The 21,772-nt window shown below is 36.1% G+C and overlaps 1 protein-coding gene across 11 annotated transcripts in view; it reads right to left on the reverse strand.

Moving 5' to 3' along the window:
* LOC110656183 (copper-transporting ATPase PAA1, chloroplastic) overlaps positions 1 to 21,772 on the reverse strand; it is a 44,982-nt gene that overhangs the window by 10,383 nt on the left and 12,827 nt on the right. For 9 of the 11 annotated variants that reach the window (XR_009142487.1, XR_009142486.1, XM_021812817.2 and 6 more), the window contains exons 10-13: positions 21,074 to 21,124; positions 20,512 to 20,684; positions 19,366 to 19,498; positions 11,405 to 11,502 (exon numbers count right to left, since the gene is read on the reverse strand). Coding sequence is in view for 8 of the 11 variants with exons in the window: in XM_021812817.2 (XP_021668509.2) it covers positions 11,405 to 11,502; positions 19,366 to 19,498; positions 20,512 to 20,684; positions 21,074 to 21,124 (455 nt within the window). In the remaining 3 variants the exon portion in view is untranslated. Of the gene's footprint in view, positions 1 to 11,404; positions 11,503 to 19,365; positions 19,499 to 20,511; positions 20,685 to 21,073; positions 21,125 to 21,772 lie in introns of those variants that run through there. The other 2 variants (XR_009142488.1, XM_058131892.1) reach the window with 2 other exon arrangements.

Consider the following 21,772-nt stretch of genomic DNA (forward strand, 5'->3'; position numbering starts at 1 on the left):
TAAGGAAGAGAAGTGACTTCCAAAAGGGAAGGGGATTCCTTATGTTGCATGGAATTTGGAAAGTCAAAGAAAAATCTCTAAAAGTAAACCTAAAGTGAAAGAGATTTGGAAGACTACTTCTAATTAAGAGGTAGTTTAGGTTTAATATTTTTCTATTTAGTTTATGCTTAGTACTTCCCATATTGTAAAAGGACCTTTACCTATAAATAAGCCTCATTTATGTAATGTCACAAAGTTTATGAGTTTTATGAGATCAATATAATTTCAGCATTGTGCTACCAAGTTCAATTCTTGTCAACCTTGTGTTGTGGTGAATTACCTTCAAGACTTATCACTTACCTTTGCTTGGGAGTGTGCTGTCTACCTTGTTCTTATCTTCTTATGGGGTGTCAACTTATCAAGGAGCCTAAATCAAGTCTATCTTTTGTTCTTATTTTCTGTGGCGTGTTACTTATCAAAGGAGCAAGTTCAATCCTATCTTTTTGTCTTTGTTTCGTTAGTTATTGTTTCTGTTCTATAAAATCGAAAAACCATTAAAAGAGTTGTGTGAGTTTTCTTGTGTCACATGTGCTTGGTTTGTGTTTTCCTTACAGTTCGTTAGTTTTCATCTCAGTTAATTTGTTTCTTTTAGCCGAATGCTATGTTATTGTGTTTAAGTGTCCTTTGCTTTCTTTTGTTTCATGATCATAAAACCTAAAAAGATTAGTCTTATTTGGCTTATTTTCTAACTTAGCCGATTTCCTCATTATGTTCTTGCTACCAAAATGATCTTCTTCTTTTTTGCGTTCTTTTGGGCACATCATTTTGGGTCTTGAAACTACAGTTGTTGACCTCACAACTCAAATACCATGTTTAAATTGACGGTCAATAAGTGCAGATTAATGTTAAGATATGTACCATAAAAAGCTAGGATATGTGTATCTACAGTGATTGTGTGAATATATTTAGGTGCTAGAATCGTGGCTATAATTACCTATAATTAGGATTGTATTTTCTATTTAGTTGTCCGTACAGATTATAAATTGACACCATTGGCTTGAGAGTATAATCAAGCTCTTCAATTATTCTCAATATTCTTTTTCTGTTCTATTTTCTCACATGGTATCAGAGCTCTCGGCGGGTCTGATTTGAAATCTAAAACAAAGTCCTCATAGGGAGGAACTTTTCCTCTTTTTTCAGGTCACTTTCTGGGCTAGTGGATTACCTAGCCCAGGATCGGCCTCTCCACTAACCCCCGGTGAAAGACTCCGGTACACGCGCCTTCACGCGCTTCTTCCTCGTCGACTTGCCGGCCTCAGGCGACCTCAACCACACTGGTCCCATCACCTGTTTCTCACTTTTTGTCACTACCTCTTCATACAGTAGGCTTTTCTGACGTATTTCTGAGCAACATTTCAATGTGCTTCTTTTGCCAACATGTCTGAGATTGAGGAGTCCTCCAATACAGCCTCCAACACAGGTTCTGAGATTCTCACACCCATATCCAACACAGGTTCTGAGATTCTCAAACCCATATTTTCTTCCATTGGTAATTCACCAGCTATTACTACTATTAAATTAGTAGGAAATCAAAATTATATGTCTTGGGTTGCATCAGTGGAATTATGGTTTATGGGGCAGGGGTATGATGACCACTTGGTTAAAAATGCCATAGATATAGCTTTAACAAATAGAGGTAACTGGACTAAGATTGATGCTCAATTATGTAGTCTCTTCTGGCATTCTCTAGACCCAAAATTACTTAATATTTTTCAGTCTTGTAAAACCTGTTGCAAAGTCTAGACTAAGGAAAAAACCTTATATACAAATGATGTGCAACGTATTTATAAGGTAGTATCAGAGAAGGTTCATCTGCAGCAAAATCAACAAGATATGTCTAGTTATTTGGGACAGGTAGAATCACTGAAAGATGAATTTAATTCTATCATGCCATGTACTGATAATATTTCTGAGCAACAGTGGGACAGGTTCTTCATGGTTTTGGCATTGATTGGGCTAAGGCCTGACCTTGATTCTATTAGAGCCCAGATATTAACTAGTTGGGTTATTCCCACTCTAGAGGATGTGTCTGCCAGGCTTCTACGCATCTCACTCAGTAAGAATAATTTCTCCGGAATTAAATCTTCAGTTTTAGCTGCAAAAAGTGGAAACCAACAGAGATAGGGCACTTATCAGAGAGGCAAAGGTAAAAGGCTCCATTGCACTTATTGTGATAAGAGTAATCACATTCAAGACACTTGTTGGGCCCTTCATGGTCGACCACCACGCCCCATTCAGTCAAATATTGTAGGCCGATCAACTACTCATATGGCTCAATCCAGTGAAAATGGTATTCTTCCATTACCTGATGGAAAGGATCAGGCGTCAGATTCTATCCTATTAACTGGAGCTGATTACAAGGAGTATTTGCAATATCAAACAGCCAAACAACAATCTTCTAGCAATGCTCATTCTAGTAATTCATTTGCTTGTCTAACACAGTATTCGCTCACTGGTCCATGGATCCTAGACTCTAGTGCTTCTGATCATATATATGGTAACAAAAGTGCTTTCTCATCTCTAGTTTCTCCTCCGGTTTTGTCTAAAGTTACTTTGGCTAATGGTTCATAAACTTTAGTTAAGGGTGTAGGAGAAATAAAAATCTTTCCATCTATTTCTTTAATCACAGTTTTGTTCACACTAGAATGCCCATATAATTTAATTTCCATTAGTAAATTGACTAAAAATCTCAATTGTTCTGTCACCTTTACAGCTGACTCTATTATTGTGCAGGACCGAAGTACGGGAAAGATGATTGGAGTAGGATGTGAGTCACAAGGGTTGTACCATATTCTTACTTCAAATTCTCCGGTTGCTCTTGCCTCTACCACTTTCGCTGATCTTTTTCACAATCGTCTGGGCCATCCGAGTCTTGCCAACGTAAAAATTTCATCACACCCTATGATATGGATTCAAATGATATAAACGTTGGGGCGTCCTCTACTAACGACGCGCTACATCGGAGCCCAGGTGTAGTGAGAAATATGCAAGGGTGTAGGGCGTTCACCGAAAGCGACGCGCCATGCCGGTGCCCGGGTGTGGTGTTAAGTGAGCAAGGGTTCCCACATCATGGACGGGTATGGGTAAAGAAGTTAGTCCATAGGACAGATAGTAGAATAAATAGTGGAACAGAACAAAAGATAGACATAGAAAACAATAGAAGATATCATAGAAGGAGACCAATTAGGAAGGAGCAGGATAGGAGGAGGATCAGGGTTGGTACTTGGAATGTTGGATCACTTACAAGAAAATTAATGGAGCTTGTGGATACCTTGGAAAGGAGAAAGGTGAATATTGCTTGCATTCAGGAGACTAAATGGGTAGGAGAGAAAAGTAAGGAAGTGGGTATTTCAGGATACAAAGGAGAGAAACAAGAACGAAGTGGGCATAATCATAGACAGGACATTGAAAGACGCAGTAATAGCTGTGAAAAGAGTAGGAGATAGAATTATACTAGTAAAGCTAGAACTAGAAGGAGAAACAATAAATATAGTTAGTGCTTATGCCCCACAAATAGGACTAGACAGTGAGAGTAAACAAAGATTTTGGGAACATATGGATGATTTAATGCAAAACATACCGAATGAAGAGAATGTTTTCATTGGTGGAGATTTGAATGGACATGTAGGAAGTGATAGACAAGGTTATGAGAATGTTCATAGAGGTTTTTGGTTTTGGCAGTCGAAATGAGGAGGGAAAAAGCATTCTGGATTTTGCTATGGCATACGACCTAATACTAGCAAATACCTACTTTATAAAAAGAGAGTCACATTTAGTGACTTTCAAAAGTGGGCAACATAGAAGCCAAATCGACTTCCTCTTAACCAGGAAGACAAATAGAGCTCAATGCAAGGATTGCAAGGTCATTCCAGGAGAGGCTTTAACAAGTCAACATCGATTGGTGGTCTTGGATGTCAACTTTAGGAATAATTCAAGTAAGGTCAGAAGAAATAGTGTAGCTCGAACAAAGTGGTGGGAGTTCAAAGGAGTAAAGCAAGTGAAGTTCAAAAATGAGCTTTTCGAGTCCAAAGTATGGAAGCTGGATATGGAAGCCAATGATATGTGGATACAGATGGCATCAAAGATTAAAGAAGCAGCTAGAAAAGTACTTGGAGAGTCTAAAGGACATGGACCACCCTCAAAAGAGAGATGGTGGTGGAATGAGGAAGTACAAAAGGCAGTGAAGAGAAAAAGGAAATGGTATAAGAAATTACCTAAATGTGATAATAATGAGGCATATGAACAGTACAAGATAGCAAAGAAAGAGGCAAAAAAGGCTAGTCAAGCAAGAGCACAAGCCTTTGAAAAGTTATATGAGAAACTTGGAACTAAAGAAGGGGAGAAAGATATTTATAGATTAGCAAGGAGGAGAGAAAGGAAATGTCAAGATCTCAATCAAGTTAGGTGCATTAAGGATAAAGAAGGAAAAGTGTTGGTGAAAGATGAGGACATTAAAGAAAGATGGAGAAATTATTTTAATGATCTCTTTAATAATAGTCAAAATGGTAATAGTGTGAATATAGATTATAGAACAATAGAAAAGAATGTGAATTATACTAGAAGGATTAGATTTTTAAAAGTAAATGAAGCACTTAAGAGAATGAAAGTAGGTAAAGCCTGTGGACCCGATGAAATACCAATTGAAGTGTGGAAGTATTTGGGAGATATGGGAGTGGTATGGTTAACTAAATTATTTAATAAGATTCTAAACTCAAAGAAAATGCCTGATGAATGGAGGAGTATTTTAGTACCTATTTTTAAAAATAAGGGAGACATACAGAGTTGCTCAAACTATAGGGGAATTAAACTCATGAGCCATACTATGAAGTTGTGGGAGAGAGTTGTGGAGCATCGACTACGTCATGATACTTCTATCTCTCTCAATCAATTTGGTTTCATGCCCGGTCGTTCAACTATGGAAGCGATCTTTCTCATTAGAAGCTTGATGGAGAAATATAAAGATGTGAAGAAAGATCTACACATGGTTTTTATTGATTTGGAGAAGGCTTATGATAGTGCTCCAAGAGAGGTCTTATGGAATGTGTTAGAACAAAAAAGGGTATCTATTAGGTACATACAAGTATTGAAAGATATGTATGAAGGAGCAACTACTATTGTGCGCACAGTGGGAGGGGACACAAGAGATTTTCCGATCTCAATTGGATTACACCAAGGATCAGCCATAAGCCCTTACCTTTTTACATTAGTTTTAGATGAACTGACGAAACATATACAAGAGAGTATTCCTTGGTGCATGATGTTTGCGGATGATATTGTTCTGATAAATGAGACAGGAGAAGGGGTCAATAGAAAGCTAGAACTTTGGAGAAGTACTCTAGAGTCAAAGGGTTTTAAATTAAGTAGAACGAAGACAGAATACATACATTGCAAGTTCAGTGAAGGCCAAACTGGTGATAGGGAAGGAGTTAATTTGAATGGAGTGGTACTGTCCCAAAGTAATCACTTTAAATATCTAGGCTCAGATGGGGGATGTGAGGAGGATGTTAGTCATAGGATTAAAGTTGGATGGTTGAAGTGGAGACGTGCGACGGAAGTTTTATGTGATCGTAAGATTCCCAATAAATTGAAAGGAAAATTTTACCGTACAGCCATACGACCGGCTATGTTATATGGTAGTGAGTGTTGGGCACTGAAAGAGTCGTATGCATCTAAGATAAGAGTTGCAGAGATGAGAATGTTAAGGTGGATGAGTGGCCATACTAGACTAGATAAAGTCTGTAATGAGAGTATTAGAGAAAAGGTAGGAGTGGTGCCAATTGAAGATAAGTTGAGAGAAGGGAGATTGAGGTGGTTTGGTCATGTGAAGCGTAGACATACGGAGGCTCCAGTTAGACAAGTAGAGCACATTAGGTTAGAGGATAGAAAGAAAAAAAGGGGTAGACCTAAATTGACTTGGAGGAGAGTAATACAACATAACCTAGAAACATTACACATTTCTGAGGATTTAACCCAAAATCGTTCAGAGTGGAGAAAGCAAATCCATATAGCCGAACCCAAATTTTTAGGATAAAGACATAGTTGAGTTGAGTTGAGTTTTTCTAGTTTATCTTCTTTTGAATGTGAATCCTGTCAACTTGGGAAACAAAGTCATGTTTCCTTTCCCAAGCGAGTCAATAATAGGGCTAAGTCCATATTTGAAATTGTCCATTCAGACATTTGGGGTCCAAGTCGTGTCAGTACAACTTTGGGATTTCATTATTTTGTTACTTTTGTTGATGATTATTCTCGTTGCACTTGGTTATTTTTAATGAAGACTCGTTTTGAATTATTATCTATATTTCAAAAATTCTCTACTGAAATTCGTAATCAATTTGGTGTTTCTATTAAAATACTTCGTAGTGACAATGCAAAAGAATATTTGTCTGCTCCCTTTACTCATTTCTTATCTTCTCAGGGTATTACTCACCAAACTCCATGTGCTTATACTCCTCAACAAAATGGGATTGCCGAACGAAAGAATCGTCATCTAGTTGAGACTGCCACGCACTTTACTCATCCACAATAATGTTCCTCTTCGTTTTTGGGGAGATGCTATTCTTACTGCTAATTACTTAATTAACCGAATGCCTTCTTCTGTTTTGCAGAATCAGAGTCCTCATTCCATTGTGTTTCCCGACCAAGATGCCCATCAGTTGTCCCTGCCTGTATTTAGTTGTATTTGTTTTGTTCATGATCACACTTCTGTCAAAGACACACTTCAGTCCAAATCAATAAAATGTGTCTTTTTGGGATATTCTAGACTTCAAAAAGGTTACAAATGCTACAATTCACTTACAAATAAATACTTTGTGTCAACTGATATAACCTTCTTTGAAATATCTCCCTATTTTTCCTCCAACATCGCATCCAAGGTTTTTATTCCCACCGCCTTACCAGTTCCTACTCTTCCACCACCACCTCTACACGTCTACTCACGTCGTCCTCATCCTCCCACTAACACCATTGATGCTCCTTTGCTTGATACAGGTACAACACCGGCTCCTGGTGACTCTCGCCCTCCTTCATCTATACCTATTCCGGTCTCGCCTTCAACAGATGATGCTACTCCTCCCATTGCCATCCGAAAAGGTATTCGTTCGTCTCGAAATCCTCATCCTATTTATAATTTTGGAAGTTATTATCGTTTGTCTCCTTCCTAATATGCTTTTGTCACCACTTTTTCTAATGTATCTGTACCTAACACTGTTAGAGAAGGTTTGGAACATCCAAGATGGTGTAATGCAATGGTTGAAGAGATGACCGCTCTCCATAACAATGGCACTTGGGATTTGGTGCCACTACCGAAGGGCAAATCTACTGTTGGCTGTCGATGAGTTTATACAGTCAAGGTGGGGCCTAATGGCCAGATTGATAGACTTAAAGTTTATATTGTTGCAAAGGGCTATACTCAGATCTTTGGCCTCGATTACAGTTATACCTTCTCTCCTGTGGCTAATTGCCTCGGTTCGCCTTCTTATTTCCGTAGCTGCCATCCATCACTAGCCACTTCATCAATTGGATATCAAAAATGCCTTCTTACATGGCAAGCTAACTAAGGAAGTTTATATGGAGCAACCACCAGGGTTTGTTGCTCAGGGAGAGTCTGGTTTGATGTGTTGCCTGCGACGTTCTTTATATGGCTTGAAACAATCTCCGAGAGCATGGTTTGGACGGTTCAGTATTGTAGTCCAACAATTTGAAATGTCTCGGAGTGAAGCTGACCATTCAGTATTTTTCCACCATAATGACCATGATAAGTGCATTTATCTCGTTGTTTATGTTGATGACATTGTTATTATAGGAAATGATCATGTTGGGATCTCAAAACTCAAACAACATTTATCCAGTCATTTTTAGACTAAGGATCTTGGGAAGCTAAAGTATTTCTTGAGGATTGAAGTGGCACAATCCAAGACAGGTATCACCATTTCTCAAAGGAAATATGCTTTGGATATACTGACAGAGACAGGCATGTTAGACTGTAGACACGCAGATACTCCTATGGATCCAAATGTAACTTCTGTTTGCTTGTTTATCTCTTTAGCAGCTACATATGATTGGCCCCTGCTCCAATTAGATATCAAGAATGCTTTCCTTCATGGTGATCTTCAAGAGGAGGTGTATATGGAGCAACCATCTGGGTTTGTTGCTCAGGGGGAGTTGGGTAAAGTTTGTAGGCTTCGAAAGTCTCTTTATGGCTTAAAACAAAGTCCTAGGGCCTGGTTTTGGAGATTCAGTAAAGCAGTACAGGAATTTGGTATGCAAAAGAGTAAGTGTAATCACTCAGTATTTTATAGGCAATCTGAGGCTGGTCTAATTCTCCTAGTAGTTTATGTGGATGACATTGTCATCAGTGGGAGTGACTCTGCAGGTATTTCATCTCTTAAAACCTTCCTCCAAACCCAGTTTCAGACCAAAGACTTGGGATTGTTATAGTATTTCTTGGGTATTGAAGTTATGAGAAGTAAGAAGGGTATTTTCTTGTCTCAAAGAAAATATGTCCTCAATCTATTAACAGAGATAAGAAAATTAGGTGCTAAGCCTTGCAGTGCATCAATGACTCCAAATTTACAACTGTTAGCAGGAGATAGTGAGTTGTTTGAAGATCTAGAGAGATACAAGAGATTGATAGGAAAATTGAACTACCTTACAGTCACTCGTCCTGATATTGCTTATACCGTTAATGTGGTAAGTCAGTTTATGTCTTCCCCAACTGTTGCTCATTGGGAAGCCTTGGGACAAATCTTGTGTTATCTGAAGGGCACTCCAGGAAGAGGTTTGTTACATGGTAATCATGGGCATTTGAATGTTAAATGTTTTTCAGATGCCGACTAGGCTGGATCTAAGGTAGACAGGAGGTCAACTACTGGATATTGCATTTTTGTTGGAGGAAATTTGGTGTCTTGAAGAAGCAAGAAGCAGAGTGTAGTTTCTCGATCTAGCGCTGAATCGGAATACGGAGCCATGGCACAATCAGTATGTAAGGTAATGTGGATATTTCAATTACTAAATGAGACAGGTTTTAAGACCTCCCTGCCTGCAAAATTGTGGTGTAATAATCAAGCTGGTCTCCATATTGCTTCTAATCCAGTGTTTCATGAGCGGACCAAACATATTGAGATTGATTGTCACTTTGTTCGTGAAAAGATTGAACAACAGATCATCTCAATAGAACACATTAAAACTGGAGAGCAGTAAGGAGATATTTTCACAAAAGTTCTGAATGGAGCTAGGATTGACTACATTTATAACAAATTGGGCATGATTAACATCTATGCTCCAACTTGAGGGGGAATGTTATGGAAAGTCAATAACTATATTATTTTTCTGTATATTCTGTATTCTATATTCCTATTTAGGATTTCTTATTTAGGATTTCTTCCTAATTAATAGAACACAATTATAGAAATCAATTATATATATATATACCCATGTATAGATCAATTGAAATCAAGAAGAATTATCTCTTTCTACAGTTGGAAAACTCAATCATCTTACAATCACATGCCCAGACATCTCTTTGCTGTAAGTGTGGTCAGTCAGTTCCTTCAAGCACCATGTAGTAGTCATTGGGATGCAGTTATTCGGATACTCGGATATATTAAAGGAGCTCCAGGATAAGGCCTATTATATGAAGACACGGGTCATTTACAGATTATTGGTTACTAAGATGCAGATTGGGCAGGTTCTCCTTCAGACAGACGGTCTACTTCAAGATATTGCATTGTGATTGGAGGTAATTTGATTTCTTAGAAAAGTAAGAAGCAAGATGTGATTGCTAGATCAAGTGCAGAAACAGAATATCGAGCTATGGCTTTGGCAACCTGTGAAATTATATGGTTGAAACAACTTCTCCAAGAGTTGAAGTATGGGGAACTTAAACAAATGCAGCTAATCTGTGACAATCAAGCTACACTTCACATTGCCTATAATCCAGTGTTTCATAAGAGAACGAAACATATAGAGGTGGATTGTCATTTCATCAGACAAAAGATTGAATCTGGGTGTATTGCCACTAGCTTTGTTAGCTCAAATAACCAATTAGCAGATATCCTGACAAAATCTCTCAGAGGCTCTCGGATTGAATATATTTGTAACAAGTTTTGAGCATATGATTTATACGCTCCAGCTTGAGGGGGAGTGTTAAGATATGTACCATAAATAGCTAGGATATGTGTATCTGCAGTGATTGTGTGAATATATTTAGGTGCTAGAATCGTGGCTATAATTACGTATTTAATTAGGATTATATTTCCTATTTAGTTGTCCTGTACAGATTATAAATTGACACCATTAGCTTGAGGGAATAATCAAGCTCTTCAATCATTCCTAATATTCTTCTTCTGTTTTATTTTCTCACAATTAATAAAGATGCAATTCTCCATGCTAAATTGGGCTCTCCATTTGGTTTGATTTAACAACATTTCTATGCCCTTTAATTATCTTGAACATTGTCGACGTGGGACTTGTTCCCACAAGCCATATCCTAACAATAGTATCAACCACAATTATCAATTATAAGGTCAATACTCTAAAAAGTGTTATTGCCTGATGTGTTTGTCTAACACTAAGCAAAGTTGTTAGACAAAAGATATATATATATATATATTTTACATTGCTTAGTGTTAGTATATATATTTAGAACATGCTTTTGCTTAGTGGTTTATCAAAGACAACTAATAAACAAACCAAAGGCTCACATCACAATGACTTCTGTGTCTGATAAACTGAAGGCAATGCATAAGCAAATAAATCCAAACCACCATAACAATGACTCCTACCAGGTGTGCAGCACACGCCCATTCAAAGTTTTTAGCAAACTAGAAACCTATCAATAATCTACCTTGATTGCAAATGCTTCTACATTAAATTACAGAGTATTAAATAATGGAAGCTCAATTTAATAACATTTCTTTAAAAAAAATCCATCTATCTAAATGATAAGCCATTAAAAAAAAATTCATTATTTTTGCAGTTATTAAGACTATAAGAAGGAATAACTTAATTGAATTCATGAATTTACCTAAGTCAAAGTATGGATTGATAAAGGTTTTTTTTTCTTCAATACCATTTGAAATTAGAAGGGGCAAAAAATTATGAAGATTATGGATTAAATGTTTCATTAGGCCAAATTGATTTAACTATATAGGTCATACAACAATCCTCTTGTATTGATTTGCCGCACTCATTTTGATACAAATACATATTTGTTGTTTAATAAAAACGTGCAGAGCCTAAAGAAGAATATTCAAAGATCTCATAGTATATTTGCCATCAGATTTGAAATCTTTTGTGCATGAAGATCGTGGAGTACCTCAAAATTAGAGTCATGGCAGCATAATCAAGATAACAATGAGTAAAATACCTTTGAACCCAATCCAATGTTCCAACAGACACCTTCTTGTTCTCAATAATAGCTATAGCACCAAACCCAGGTTCCTCCATGAATGTTCCATCTTTCACCTGCGATGATAATCTTTTTATGTGAAAAATTTGAGCTTGAGAATGTCTATAAGTCAAACTACTTCAAATCCCATCTCACTATCAGTCTTGCAATTGTATAAGTTGCAGATATGTCTTGGCTACGCCAGAATTTGTATTTGATATATAAAAATATGCAAAATTAGAAAAACATGCTGTTGAAAACCCAAAATTAGATCCATGCATTATAGGGATTATTATTTTTTCCTCCTTTTTTTTAGTAGTTTCCTATTGATTTAGGTTTCCTTGTATAGTTAGGATTTTCACGTATAAATAGGCCAAATGTAAAAGAATTTTACACACTAAAACATACAAATTTTTCTCTCAAAATCAGTTCTTCAAACATGGCATTAAAGCCTTGCCATCATCAATTAGCATAAGGTTAAGTGATACATAGACTTAGGGTCCTTTCTAGGTCAAGCTTCGAAGCAACTTTACAGGAGGAGTTGGCTGACACCGCCCCTTCTTGGAGTAAGACCATCTTTTCAAACTATTCCAAACGTCACGTCACCATCCCGGCAAGCACGTGGCTTCATGCACTGTTAAACCATCTGTGGCTTTTCCCACACGCCGACGCGTGAATACGTCTCTGGCAACCTTTTCCAATCGTGCTTCTTTCCAGCAAACTCCAATTCACGTTGCGCCTCTAACCAGCCTAGACCCTAACTTGGTTCTAACTTCTCTCTTTGAGTTTTTTACATAGTAATTCTATCTTCGATCAATATAATTTGAGATGGTTAAAGGGAAGAAAGGAGCTACTAGGGGCAATGTCAATGTTTTTAGTGATAATCCCTCTCTTCAAATCAGTCCTATAAAGTTTGATAGAACCAATTACCTTACTTGATCAAGATCATGTCTTCTGTTTATTAAAGCTAAAGGAATGCAGGGATATATTACAAAAGATAAGCCAAAACCAGAGAACATTAATTCCACCTATAATTAGTGGGAATTAGAGAATTTTTTGTCTTGACTCATTAATTCTATGCAACCTCATGTAGCTATTGAATATTTGTGTTGAACAGTGCAGCTACCATTTGGAATGTTGTTTCACAAACTTATTTGAAGCGGCTAACGATGCACAGGTTTATGTCTTAAGAAACAAGGTTCATAGTATAAAACAAGGTGAGATGACTATTGCTTAATATTTTGGTGAGTTGAGTGGCTTATGGCAGGAGTTGGATTACTATCAAGAATTTCAGGCTACACGTGCTAGTCATGCTATCAAGTTTCCGAAATTGGTTGAGAAAGAGCGAACCTATGATTTTTTTTGCTAAGCTAAATATAGATCATGACCAAATTCGAGTTCAAGTACTTACTAAGGATCCTTTAAACTCCTTAAGGCAAACCTATTCTTCTGTTCAAAAGAAGAAAAGCAGAAGAAGTGTTATGGTTCATGCTACACCCATTGACAAGTCAATGCTTGTTGATGCTGCCTCTAAAGAACAGTCATATAGCTCTAGTCCCTCAGACAATGATCATTTACACTAACTATTGTGGGAAATCTCACCACACTAACATTGCTAGAAACATTATGGCCGCCCAAGCAAGGGGCGTAAAGGAAAAAGAGCGAGCTCAACAAGACCATAAGCAAATGTATCTAAGACAGTAAAGTTTTCTGAGGATACAACTACAACTAAAATTCTGTCCAATTAGGAAGTGCAATCCCTAAGATGTTTGCTTTCACAACTGGAATCTCAACCTACCATAATTGCCTCTTCCAATTTTGTCAAATCAGATAATATTTTTCTTCTCAATTTTGACAAAATACTTTAGGTAATAGACTCGAGAGTAAACAAACACACGACTGGCTCTTCAAACAAATTCACAACCTCTTTAACATGTTCAGAAAAAGAAAAAGTTCATATAGTGAATGGATCCCAAACTGGTTTTTCAAGAATATGTTCTAATAAATGCACTCCTACTTTGAATCTCATCTTAGTTTTGCATTTGTCTAGTTTCTCTATTAATCTCTTATTTGTTAGCTCTATTACAAAAACACTTAACCATAAAATCTCATTTTTCCCTACTCATTGTATATTTTAGGAAACAAAAATAAGGAGAACCATTGGCAATGATAGACTGCAAGATAGCCTATATTTGCTAGATGACTATGGTGGTTCCTCAAATCCTAGTTGAAACAAAACTTTGTTAGGACAATCTGTAAGTGCTAACCAAGAGATTCTCCAGTAACATAAGAGATTAGGACATCCTTCTTTTCAAACTTTAGAGAGGTTGTATCCTATTTTCTTTAAGAAATGCAAGTCCATAGTTTTTAGTTTATGATGCTTTTGAACTAGCTAAACACACAAGATAGTCTTATCTTTCAATAAATGATAAAACATTAATTTCTTTCATGACTATTCATTCTGATGTGTGGCGACCTACCAAAACCGTGTTTTTAAGCCCTTACCTTTTTACATTAGTTTTAGATGAACTGACGAAACATATACAAGAGAGTATTCCTTGGTGCATGATGTTTGCGGATGATATTGTTCTGATAGATGAGACACGAGAAGGAGTCAATAGGAAGCTAGAACTTTGGAGAAGTACTCTAGAGTCAAAGGGTTTTAAGTTAAGTAGACATGCATTGCAAGTTCAAAACGGTGATAGGAGTTAGTTTGAATGTCCCAAAGTAATCACTTTAAATATCTAGGTTCAAGTAGATGGGGATGTGAGGAGGATGTTAGTCATAGGATTAAAGCGGATGGTTGAAGTGGAGATGTGCCACGAGTTTTATGTGATCGTAAGATTCCCAATAAATTAAAAGGAAAATTTTATGCTATATGGTAGTGAGTGTTGATGCATCTAAGATAAGAGTTGCAGAGATGAGAATGTTAAGGTGGATGAGTGGTCATACTAGACTAGATAAAGTCCGTAATGAAAGTATTAGAGAAAAGGTAGGAGTGGTGCCAATTGAAGATAAGTTGAGAGAAGGGAGATTGAGGTGGTTTGGTCATGTTTAGACAAGTAGAGCACATTAGGCTAGAGGATAGAAAGAAAAAAAGGGGTAGACCTAAATTGACTTGGAGGAGAGTAGTACAGCATGACTTAGAAGCATTACACATTTCTGAGGATTTAACCCAAAATCGTTTAGAGTGGAAAAAGCGAATCCATATAGCCGACCCCAAATTTTTGGGATAAAGGCTTAGTTGAGTTGAGTTGAGTATAGATGGTTTGTTACTTTCATTGATTGTTGCACAAGATTAACTTGGGCTTACTTGATGAAAACAAAGAGTTGGGTGTTTTATTGTTTATAATAATTCCATAAAATGATTTGTACTCAATTTGATGCTAAATGAAATTCTAAGAATTGATAATGTTATCGAATATGAATAGAGTATTTCAGGCTTACTTGGAGTCATATGGTATCTTGCATCAAACCAGTTGTGTTAACACTAATGCACAAAATGGAGTGTTTGAAAGGCAAAATAGACATTTACTTGAGGTAACTCTGGCATTCATGTTTATTATGAACCTTCCTACTTCTTACTGAGGGGATGTTATTTTGTCTGCAGCCTATTGGATGCCTCTTAGATCTAGATTTTAAAAGTCCTTTGAAAGTTTTGCAAGGAAAAAACTCTTATGCTCTTCCATCCAAAGTTTTTGGTTGTATGTGCTTTGTTCATAAGAAAACTCAACTCAACTCAACTAAGCCTTTATCAATAAAATTTGGGGTCGGCTATATGGATTCGCTTTCTCCACTCTAAACGATTTTGGGTTAAATCCTCAGAAATGTGTAATGTTTCTAGGTCATGTTGTACTACTATCCTCCAAGTCAATTTAGGTCTACCCCTTTTTTTCTTTCTATCCTCTAACCTAATGTGCTCTACTTGTCTAACTGGAGCCTCCATATGTCTACGCTTCACATGACCAAACCACCTCAATCTCCCTTCTCTCAACTTATCCTCAATTGGCACCACTCCTTCCTTTTCTCTAATACTCTCATTACGGACTTTATCTAGTCTAGTATGGCCACTCATCCACCTTAACATTCTCATCTTTGCAACTCTTATCTTAGACGCATACGACTCCTTCAGTGCCCAACACTCACTACCATATAACATAGCCAATCGTATGGCTGTACGATAAAATTTTCCTTTCAACTTATTGGGAATCTTGCGATCACATAAAACTCCCGTGGCACGTCTCCACTTCAACTATCCGACTTTAATCATATGACTAACATCCTCTTCACATCCTCCATCTACTTGAAGGACTGAGCCGAGATATTTAAAGTGATTACTTTGGGACAGTACCACTCCATCCAAACTAACTCCTTCCCTATCACCAATTTGGCCTTCACTGAACTTGCAATGCATGTATTCTGTCTTCGTTCTACTTAACTTAAAGCCCTTTGACTCTAGAGTACTTCTCCAAAGCTCTAGCTTTCTATTGACTCCTTCTCGCGTCTCATCTATTAGAACAATATCATCCGCAAACATCATACACCAAGAAATACTCTCTTGTATATGCTTCATCAATTTATCTAAAACTAATGTAAAAAGGTAAGGGCTTATAGATGATTCTTGGTGTAATCCAATTGAGATCGGAAAATCTCGTGTCCCCTCCCACTATGCGCACAATAGTAGTTGCTCCTTCATACATATCTTTCAACACTTGTATGTACCTAATAGATACCCTCTTTTGTTCTAACACACTCCATAAGACATCTCTTGGAATACTATCATAAGTCTTCTCCAAATCAATAAAAACCATGTGTAGATCTTTCTTCACATCTCTATATTTTTCCATCAATGTGTTTTTATAGGATATTCTGGTACTAAAAAAAGTGACAAATATTATCACACACCTTCCAAAAAGTATTTTGTCATTATTGATGTCACTTTTAAGGAATCTGAACAGTATTTCCAAACACCTCTTCAGGGGAGAATAAGAGCAGATCTTTTTCCTTTTTCATCCTCTTTCCTCCCAATCTATCAAAGGGAGGTTAATGATGTTCCAAGATGAATCACCACATGTTCAGGACATATCACCTCAACCTATAGGGAGATTGAATCGATTGGATTTGAGAACCTACACTCTTCAAAACAAAATGAATGAGGCCATTAAGCATGATACTCCTGATTAATTAAAATTCCTAGATTCAGACCTTGGACATCATGAGATATGTAATGAGCTCTCTTCTATCAATGCTAATTCTAATCCTGATTCTAATCTTGATGTCCTTATTGCACTAAGAAAAGGGGTCAAAACTAGTACCAAACACCCTATCTCTAATTTTGTGCCTTATGACTCATTATCCTCGTCTTATAGAATCTGTCTTGTCTGTTTCTTCTGTTTCTATACCACAGAATTGAAAGGAAGCATATCTTGATTCAAAATGGAAGACTGCATAGTTGCGGAGATGAAAACTTTAGCAAAGAATGGGATATGGGATCTTGTTACTCTCCCTATTGAAAAAAAAAAAACAATTGGATGCAAGTGGGTGTTCACTGTAAAGCATAAAGCACATGGCTCAATTGAGAGATACAAAACCAGATTGGTGGTAAAGGGTTTCATATAAACATAAGAAGTAGATTATCAGGAGACCTTTGCTTCTGTTACAAGAATGAACACAATCAAAATTTTATTGTCGTGTGCAGCAAGTCTTGATTGGGATTTACAGTAGTTCGATGTTAAGGTAACTTTTTTAGATGGAGACTTAAATGAAGAAGTATATATAGAAATACCTCCAGGGTTTGATGATGAAAAAACCAGAGGGAAGATTTGCAAATTAAAAAGGGCTTTGTATGGTCTAAAGTAGTCTCCTAAGGCATGGTTTGATAGATTTAGCAAGGCTACGATCTCCTTTGGGTTCTATCAGAGTAATGTTGATCACACTCTATTTATAAAACACGATACAGGTAAGGTCACATTACTTATTATTTATTTAGATGATATATTGGTGACGGGAGATAATAAGGAAGAAATTGCCCAATTAAAGAAACACCTAGCACAGGAATTTGAAATTAAAGACTTGAAAAAACTAAGGTACTTTCTTGGAATAGAGATTGTCAAATCAAATAAAGGGATCTTTATTTCTCAGAGAAAGTATATACTGGATCTTCTTGAAGAAACAAGCATGCTAGGCTTTGAACTAATAAAGTCTCCTATTGAAGCAAATCAAAGATTGCAAGCTAGAGTTGGAGAGTCAGTGGATTTAGAAAGATATCAAAGGTTAGTTGGCAGATTAATTTACCTTTCACACACTAGATCGGACATAGCTTATGCAATAAGTCTAGTAAGTCAATATATGGAAGGCCCTTATGAATCTCATTTAGATATTGTTTTTTGCATTGTGAGATATCTGAAATTTGCTCTTCAAAAAAGACTTTTTTTCTCAAAGCATGGACATCTTCAAATAAAGGCCTTTACAGATACAGATGAGATGGATCACTTGATGATAGGTAGTCAATAACAAGTTATTGTACTTTTGTTGGTGGTAACCTAGTCACTTGGAGAAGCAAGAAGCAAAATGTCATTGCCAGATCTAGTGCAGAGGTTGAACACAGAGCATAGGTCTAGGCGTTTGTGAATTGCAATGGTTACGGAAGTTGATGAAAGAAATGAAACTATGAGAAACAAACGATTTATACTTGTTTTATGATAACAAAGCTGCCATCAATGTTGTCTCTAATCCAGTACAACATGATCAGACCAAGCATATAGAGATTGACCGACACTTCATAAGAGAGAAAATAGTGGATGGATCGTTGAGTATCTCTTGTATGGCTTCTAAAGATCAATTGGCCGATATGTCCACCAAGGGATTAAGCAACAAAATTTTTCATTCTCTAGTTTGGAAGTTAGACATGTGTAATAAACATGAACCAACTTGAGATGAGTGTTGGAAACCTGAAATTAGATCCATGCATTATAGGGATTATTAGTTTTTTCCTCCTTTGTATATCTCATTTCCCATTTTTATTAGTTCCTATTGATTTAGGTTTCCTTGTATAATTAGGACTCTTGTGTATAAATAAGCAAAATGTATGAAGGATTTTACACATTAAAATATACAGATTTTTCTCTCATGTTTCAACACATACTTTCATTTTTTAAATACACAGGGGTTAACAAACCAAATATGCCAGGTATGTGCAGCCACGCTAGAATCAAATTTTCTATGTTTGTCTCCAAATATATTTGCTATAGCGTCTTGTAAAATTTTCCCAAAATACATAATTTTAAGGGCCAAAGATTGGGGATCTTTCTCCCCTTCCCACACTATGGTTTCCTCCCCTTTTCAATGGTTACCATATCTCCATCTCTAAATCCAAAGCTTCAATTGAAGAAAAACACACATATCATATACACGTGCACCAATCAAAGAATTATATATGTAGAAGGCCCAGCATCATTTAGTAATTAGTACTGTTGATGGTTTATCCCCTTCAATCCTAGTTAGTAATTCATCATAGTTGAAATCATTCTTTAACTGGCAGGAAGCTCAAAAAAACTACAATTGTTTATCCACAGTTTTTGAAGCACAACATTGAATATAATTTCAATTCATTGTCCTATTGAAGTTTTATTTGATCATATTCAATTTTATTCACAGAACATGCACTTAATGTCCTAAATCTTCCAAAGGAGAATAAATTGGTAACTAGCTGATGCATTAGGAAATCCAACATACACAAATTTTTGGCAAGGGTCAAATTTTGCCACCACTAATTGCACCGACTATGTACATTTGTATAGAAACTCAACTCAACTCAACTAAGCCTTTATCCCAAAAATTTGGAATCGGCTATATGGATTCGCTTTCTCCTACATTTTTATAGAAAATGAATGTGAAAGTTGAACAGAAGATGCAAATTCTTCAAGCTTATAAATAAATACCTTCACATTCTGACAACCAGCAGACTGAGCAGCTTCTACTATAGCTTTTCCAACAGGATGAATAGTATTTGATTCTACACCAGCAGCTAGCTTCAGAACTTCAACTTCTGACCATGTAAGATTTAAATTTTGTCTGCATCAAGGTATACCCATTCCGACTTAGAATGCAACAAAGGAATATCTATCAGAACATTCTTATTCTGTAAATGCAACAAAGCAGGAATATCTATCAGAATATGTATCTTCTGTGAATATATGGGCAAGTTCAAATGTCTCACCTTTACAGCAGTGTTCAAACACCCTCAATTGAAATTTAAGATTAGTCTATTTATTGGTTAAAATGGTCATATCAATGATTACAACTAGCAGGTCTGATGATCATGAGTATTTGAGCGCAGAAGAGCACATTAAGTAACCATAAGCACATCACCTAGTGCATAGATGATAGAACTGAAAGAAAGATTCAAAATGTACATGAGTTGTAACAATAAGCACATCACCCAAAAACAGCAAACCAAAAAACTTTATCAAACTGAGAATAAAATTAAAACAATAAATCTTTTTCAACTCTACCTACTTTCTGAAGATGAGCCATTGGGTAACTCATGCAGCAGATTATTATGTTTGGTTTTCCTATAAACTGGCTAATAATGATTAAAAATGAATGCAGCTAACAAGAATGCATGCTGAAATCAATGTGCAGTCTAGTAGAATTTGAAGTTTCTTTTTCCCTTCTAGAAAAAAAAAATGTTACTGAAGACAAAAAAAGTACAAATTGGAGGATTAGATACATACTTGAGTTACAGAACAAGTGAATTAAAAACAAACCAAATGAGAGAGAGAGAAAAAAAAGGGGAAGAAAAAGAACATAGTTTGTTATCTTCCTAGGTCTACATGTGCTAGTCTATTTAAGCACAAAGCACTACAATGATCTTAAAACATCTATCCATTTCCATAGATACACTTTTCAAATGGGAACATTAAGCAAGACCAACATTAGAAAAAGAAAAAAAGAAAGAATAGTTAATGCTCACAATTGTTTCCCAATTCCCATACATGTGGATTTTGGTAAAAGCAAACATTAAAAAACATCAAATTGAACAATAAAATAATCTCATAATAGAAGAACTCCTGCAACAACTCAACTGTATATCTGTAATTTTCACACCTCCAAGAGTAACAACCTTTGTTACAACAGGTCTGCCAATTGTCAAGGTCCCTGTTTTGTCAAACACAATGGTCTTCACCATTGAAAACTTCTCTAAAACATTTCCACCACGCAAAAGTAATCCTCTCGTTGCACCCAGTGAGGTTCCAACCTTAAAATAAAATAATTAGAAAATAATTAAAAAGACAAAAAGGAAGGATTTAAAAAAAAAAAAAAAACTGAGATTTTCCCTAAAATTTACTTTTCACCCTATTGCATCAAAATTGGCAATTTAAGTCTTTATAATATCATCATTGAAAAGCATAAAATTTCTAAGGGACTATAGTGTTTATAATATAACAATTTAGGGACTAAGGATTATAATACAACAATTTAGGGAATAAGTATATATTATCAAGAACCCAGGGCCATTTTTGTAATTAACCCAAGAAAGAAGGAAGAGAGAAAGAGTAATGCAGATGATGATCAATCAAAATCTGTTAATTAAATAGGAAATCATGATTATTCGGCATGAAATTTGGGAGTACAGTAGGAGGATACCAGCACAGCAGTAGGTGTGGCTAAACCAAGTGCACATGGACAAGCAATAACCTGCATTCAGCATATAGATGTTCACTCATCAAACAAAACAAGTGGAGAATTTAAGCACTACATACTACCAATGAATGAGAACATAAAATAATCCATATTTTACATATCGTAGTGTAGAAATTCTTCATTGACTGGATGTGAGGTAAATAACAAAGTTTTTATTCCAGATCTTGACATGAATTGAGAATTTAAACCTGAATTCAGTAACCAAAGTGATGTAGCACCACAAAGAACACTCAAAATGGAAAAAATAAATGAACTCTCAATTTTAATTAATTCTAATTGTCAATAATAATCATAATAAGCTCTGAAAAACTACCTAGATTACACAGACATTTTATAATTTATAGTCCAATAACTAGTTCTACTAGTACTAGGATTAGGAATCCCAAAATAAAAAAAATACAAAACCAACACCAATTAGGAATACTAAACCAACTCAAACTACCTAAATAAAATACTACTTCCAAAATTTCTTCTTAAAATAGGTAGACCAAAAATCCCTAGTAGAAGATCATGCATCACACAGTGATAGATATATGTCACAATGGTTTAACTTCAACAGAAATGCATAGATAAGTTAAAAAATCATCAGATGACTAATTGCATGTGATGTGAAAAGTGAGAAACAAGGTTCTTTCATTGTTT

Source organism: Hevea brasiliensis, chromosome 13 (genome assembly GCF_030052815.1).
Source record: "Hevea brasiliensis isolate MT/VB/25A 57/8 chromosome 13, ASM3005281v1, whole genome shotgun sequence".
Classification (NCBI taxonomy): Eukaryota; Viridiplantae; Streptophyta; class Magnoliopsida; order Malpighiales; family Euphorbiaceae; genus Hevea; species Hevea brasiliensis.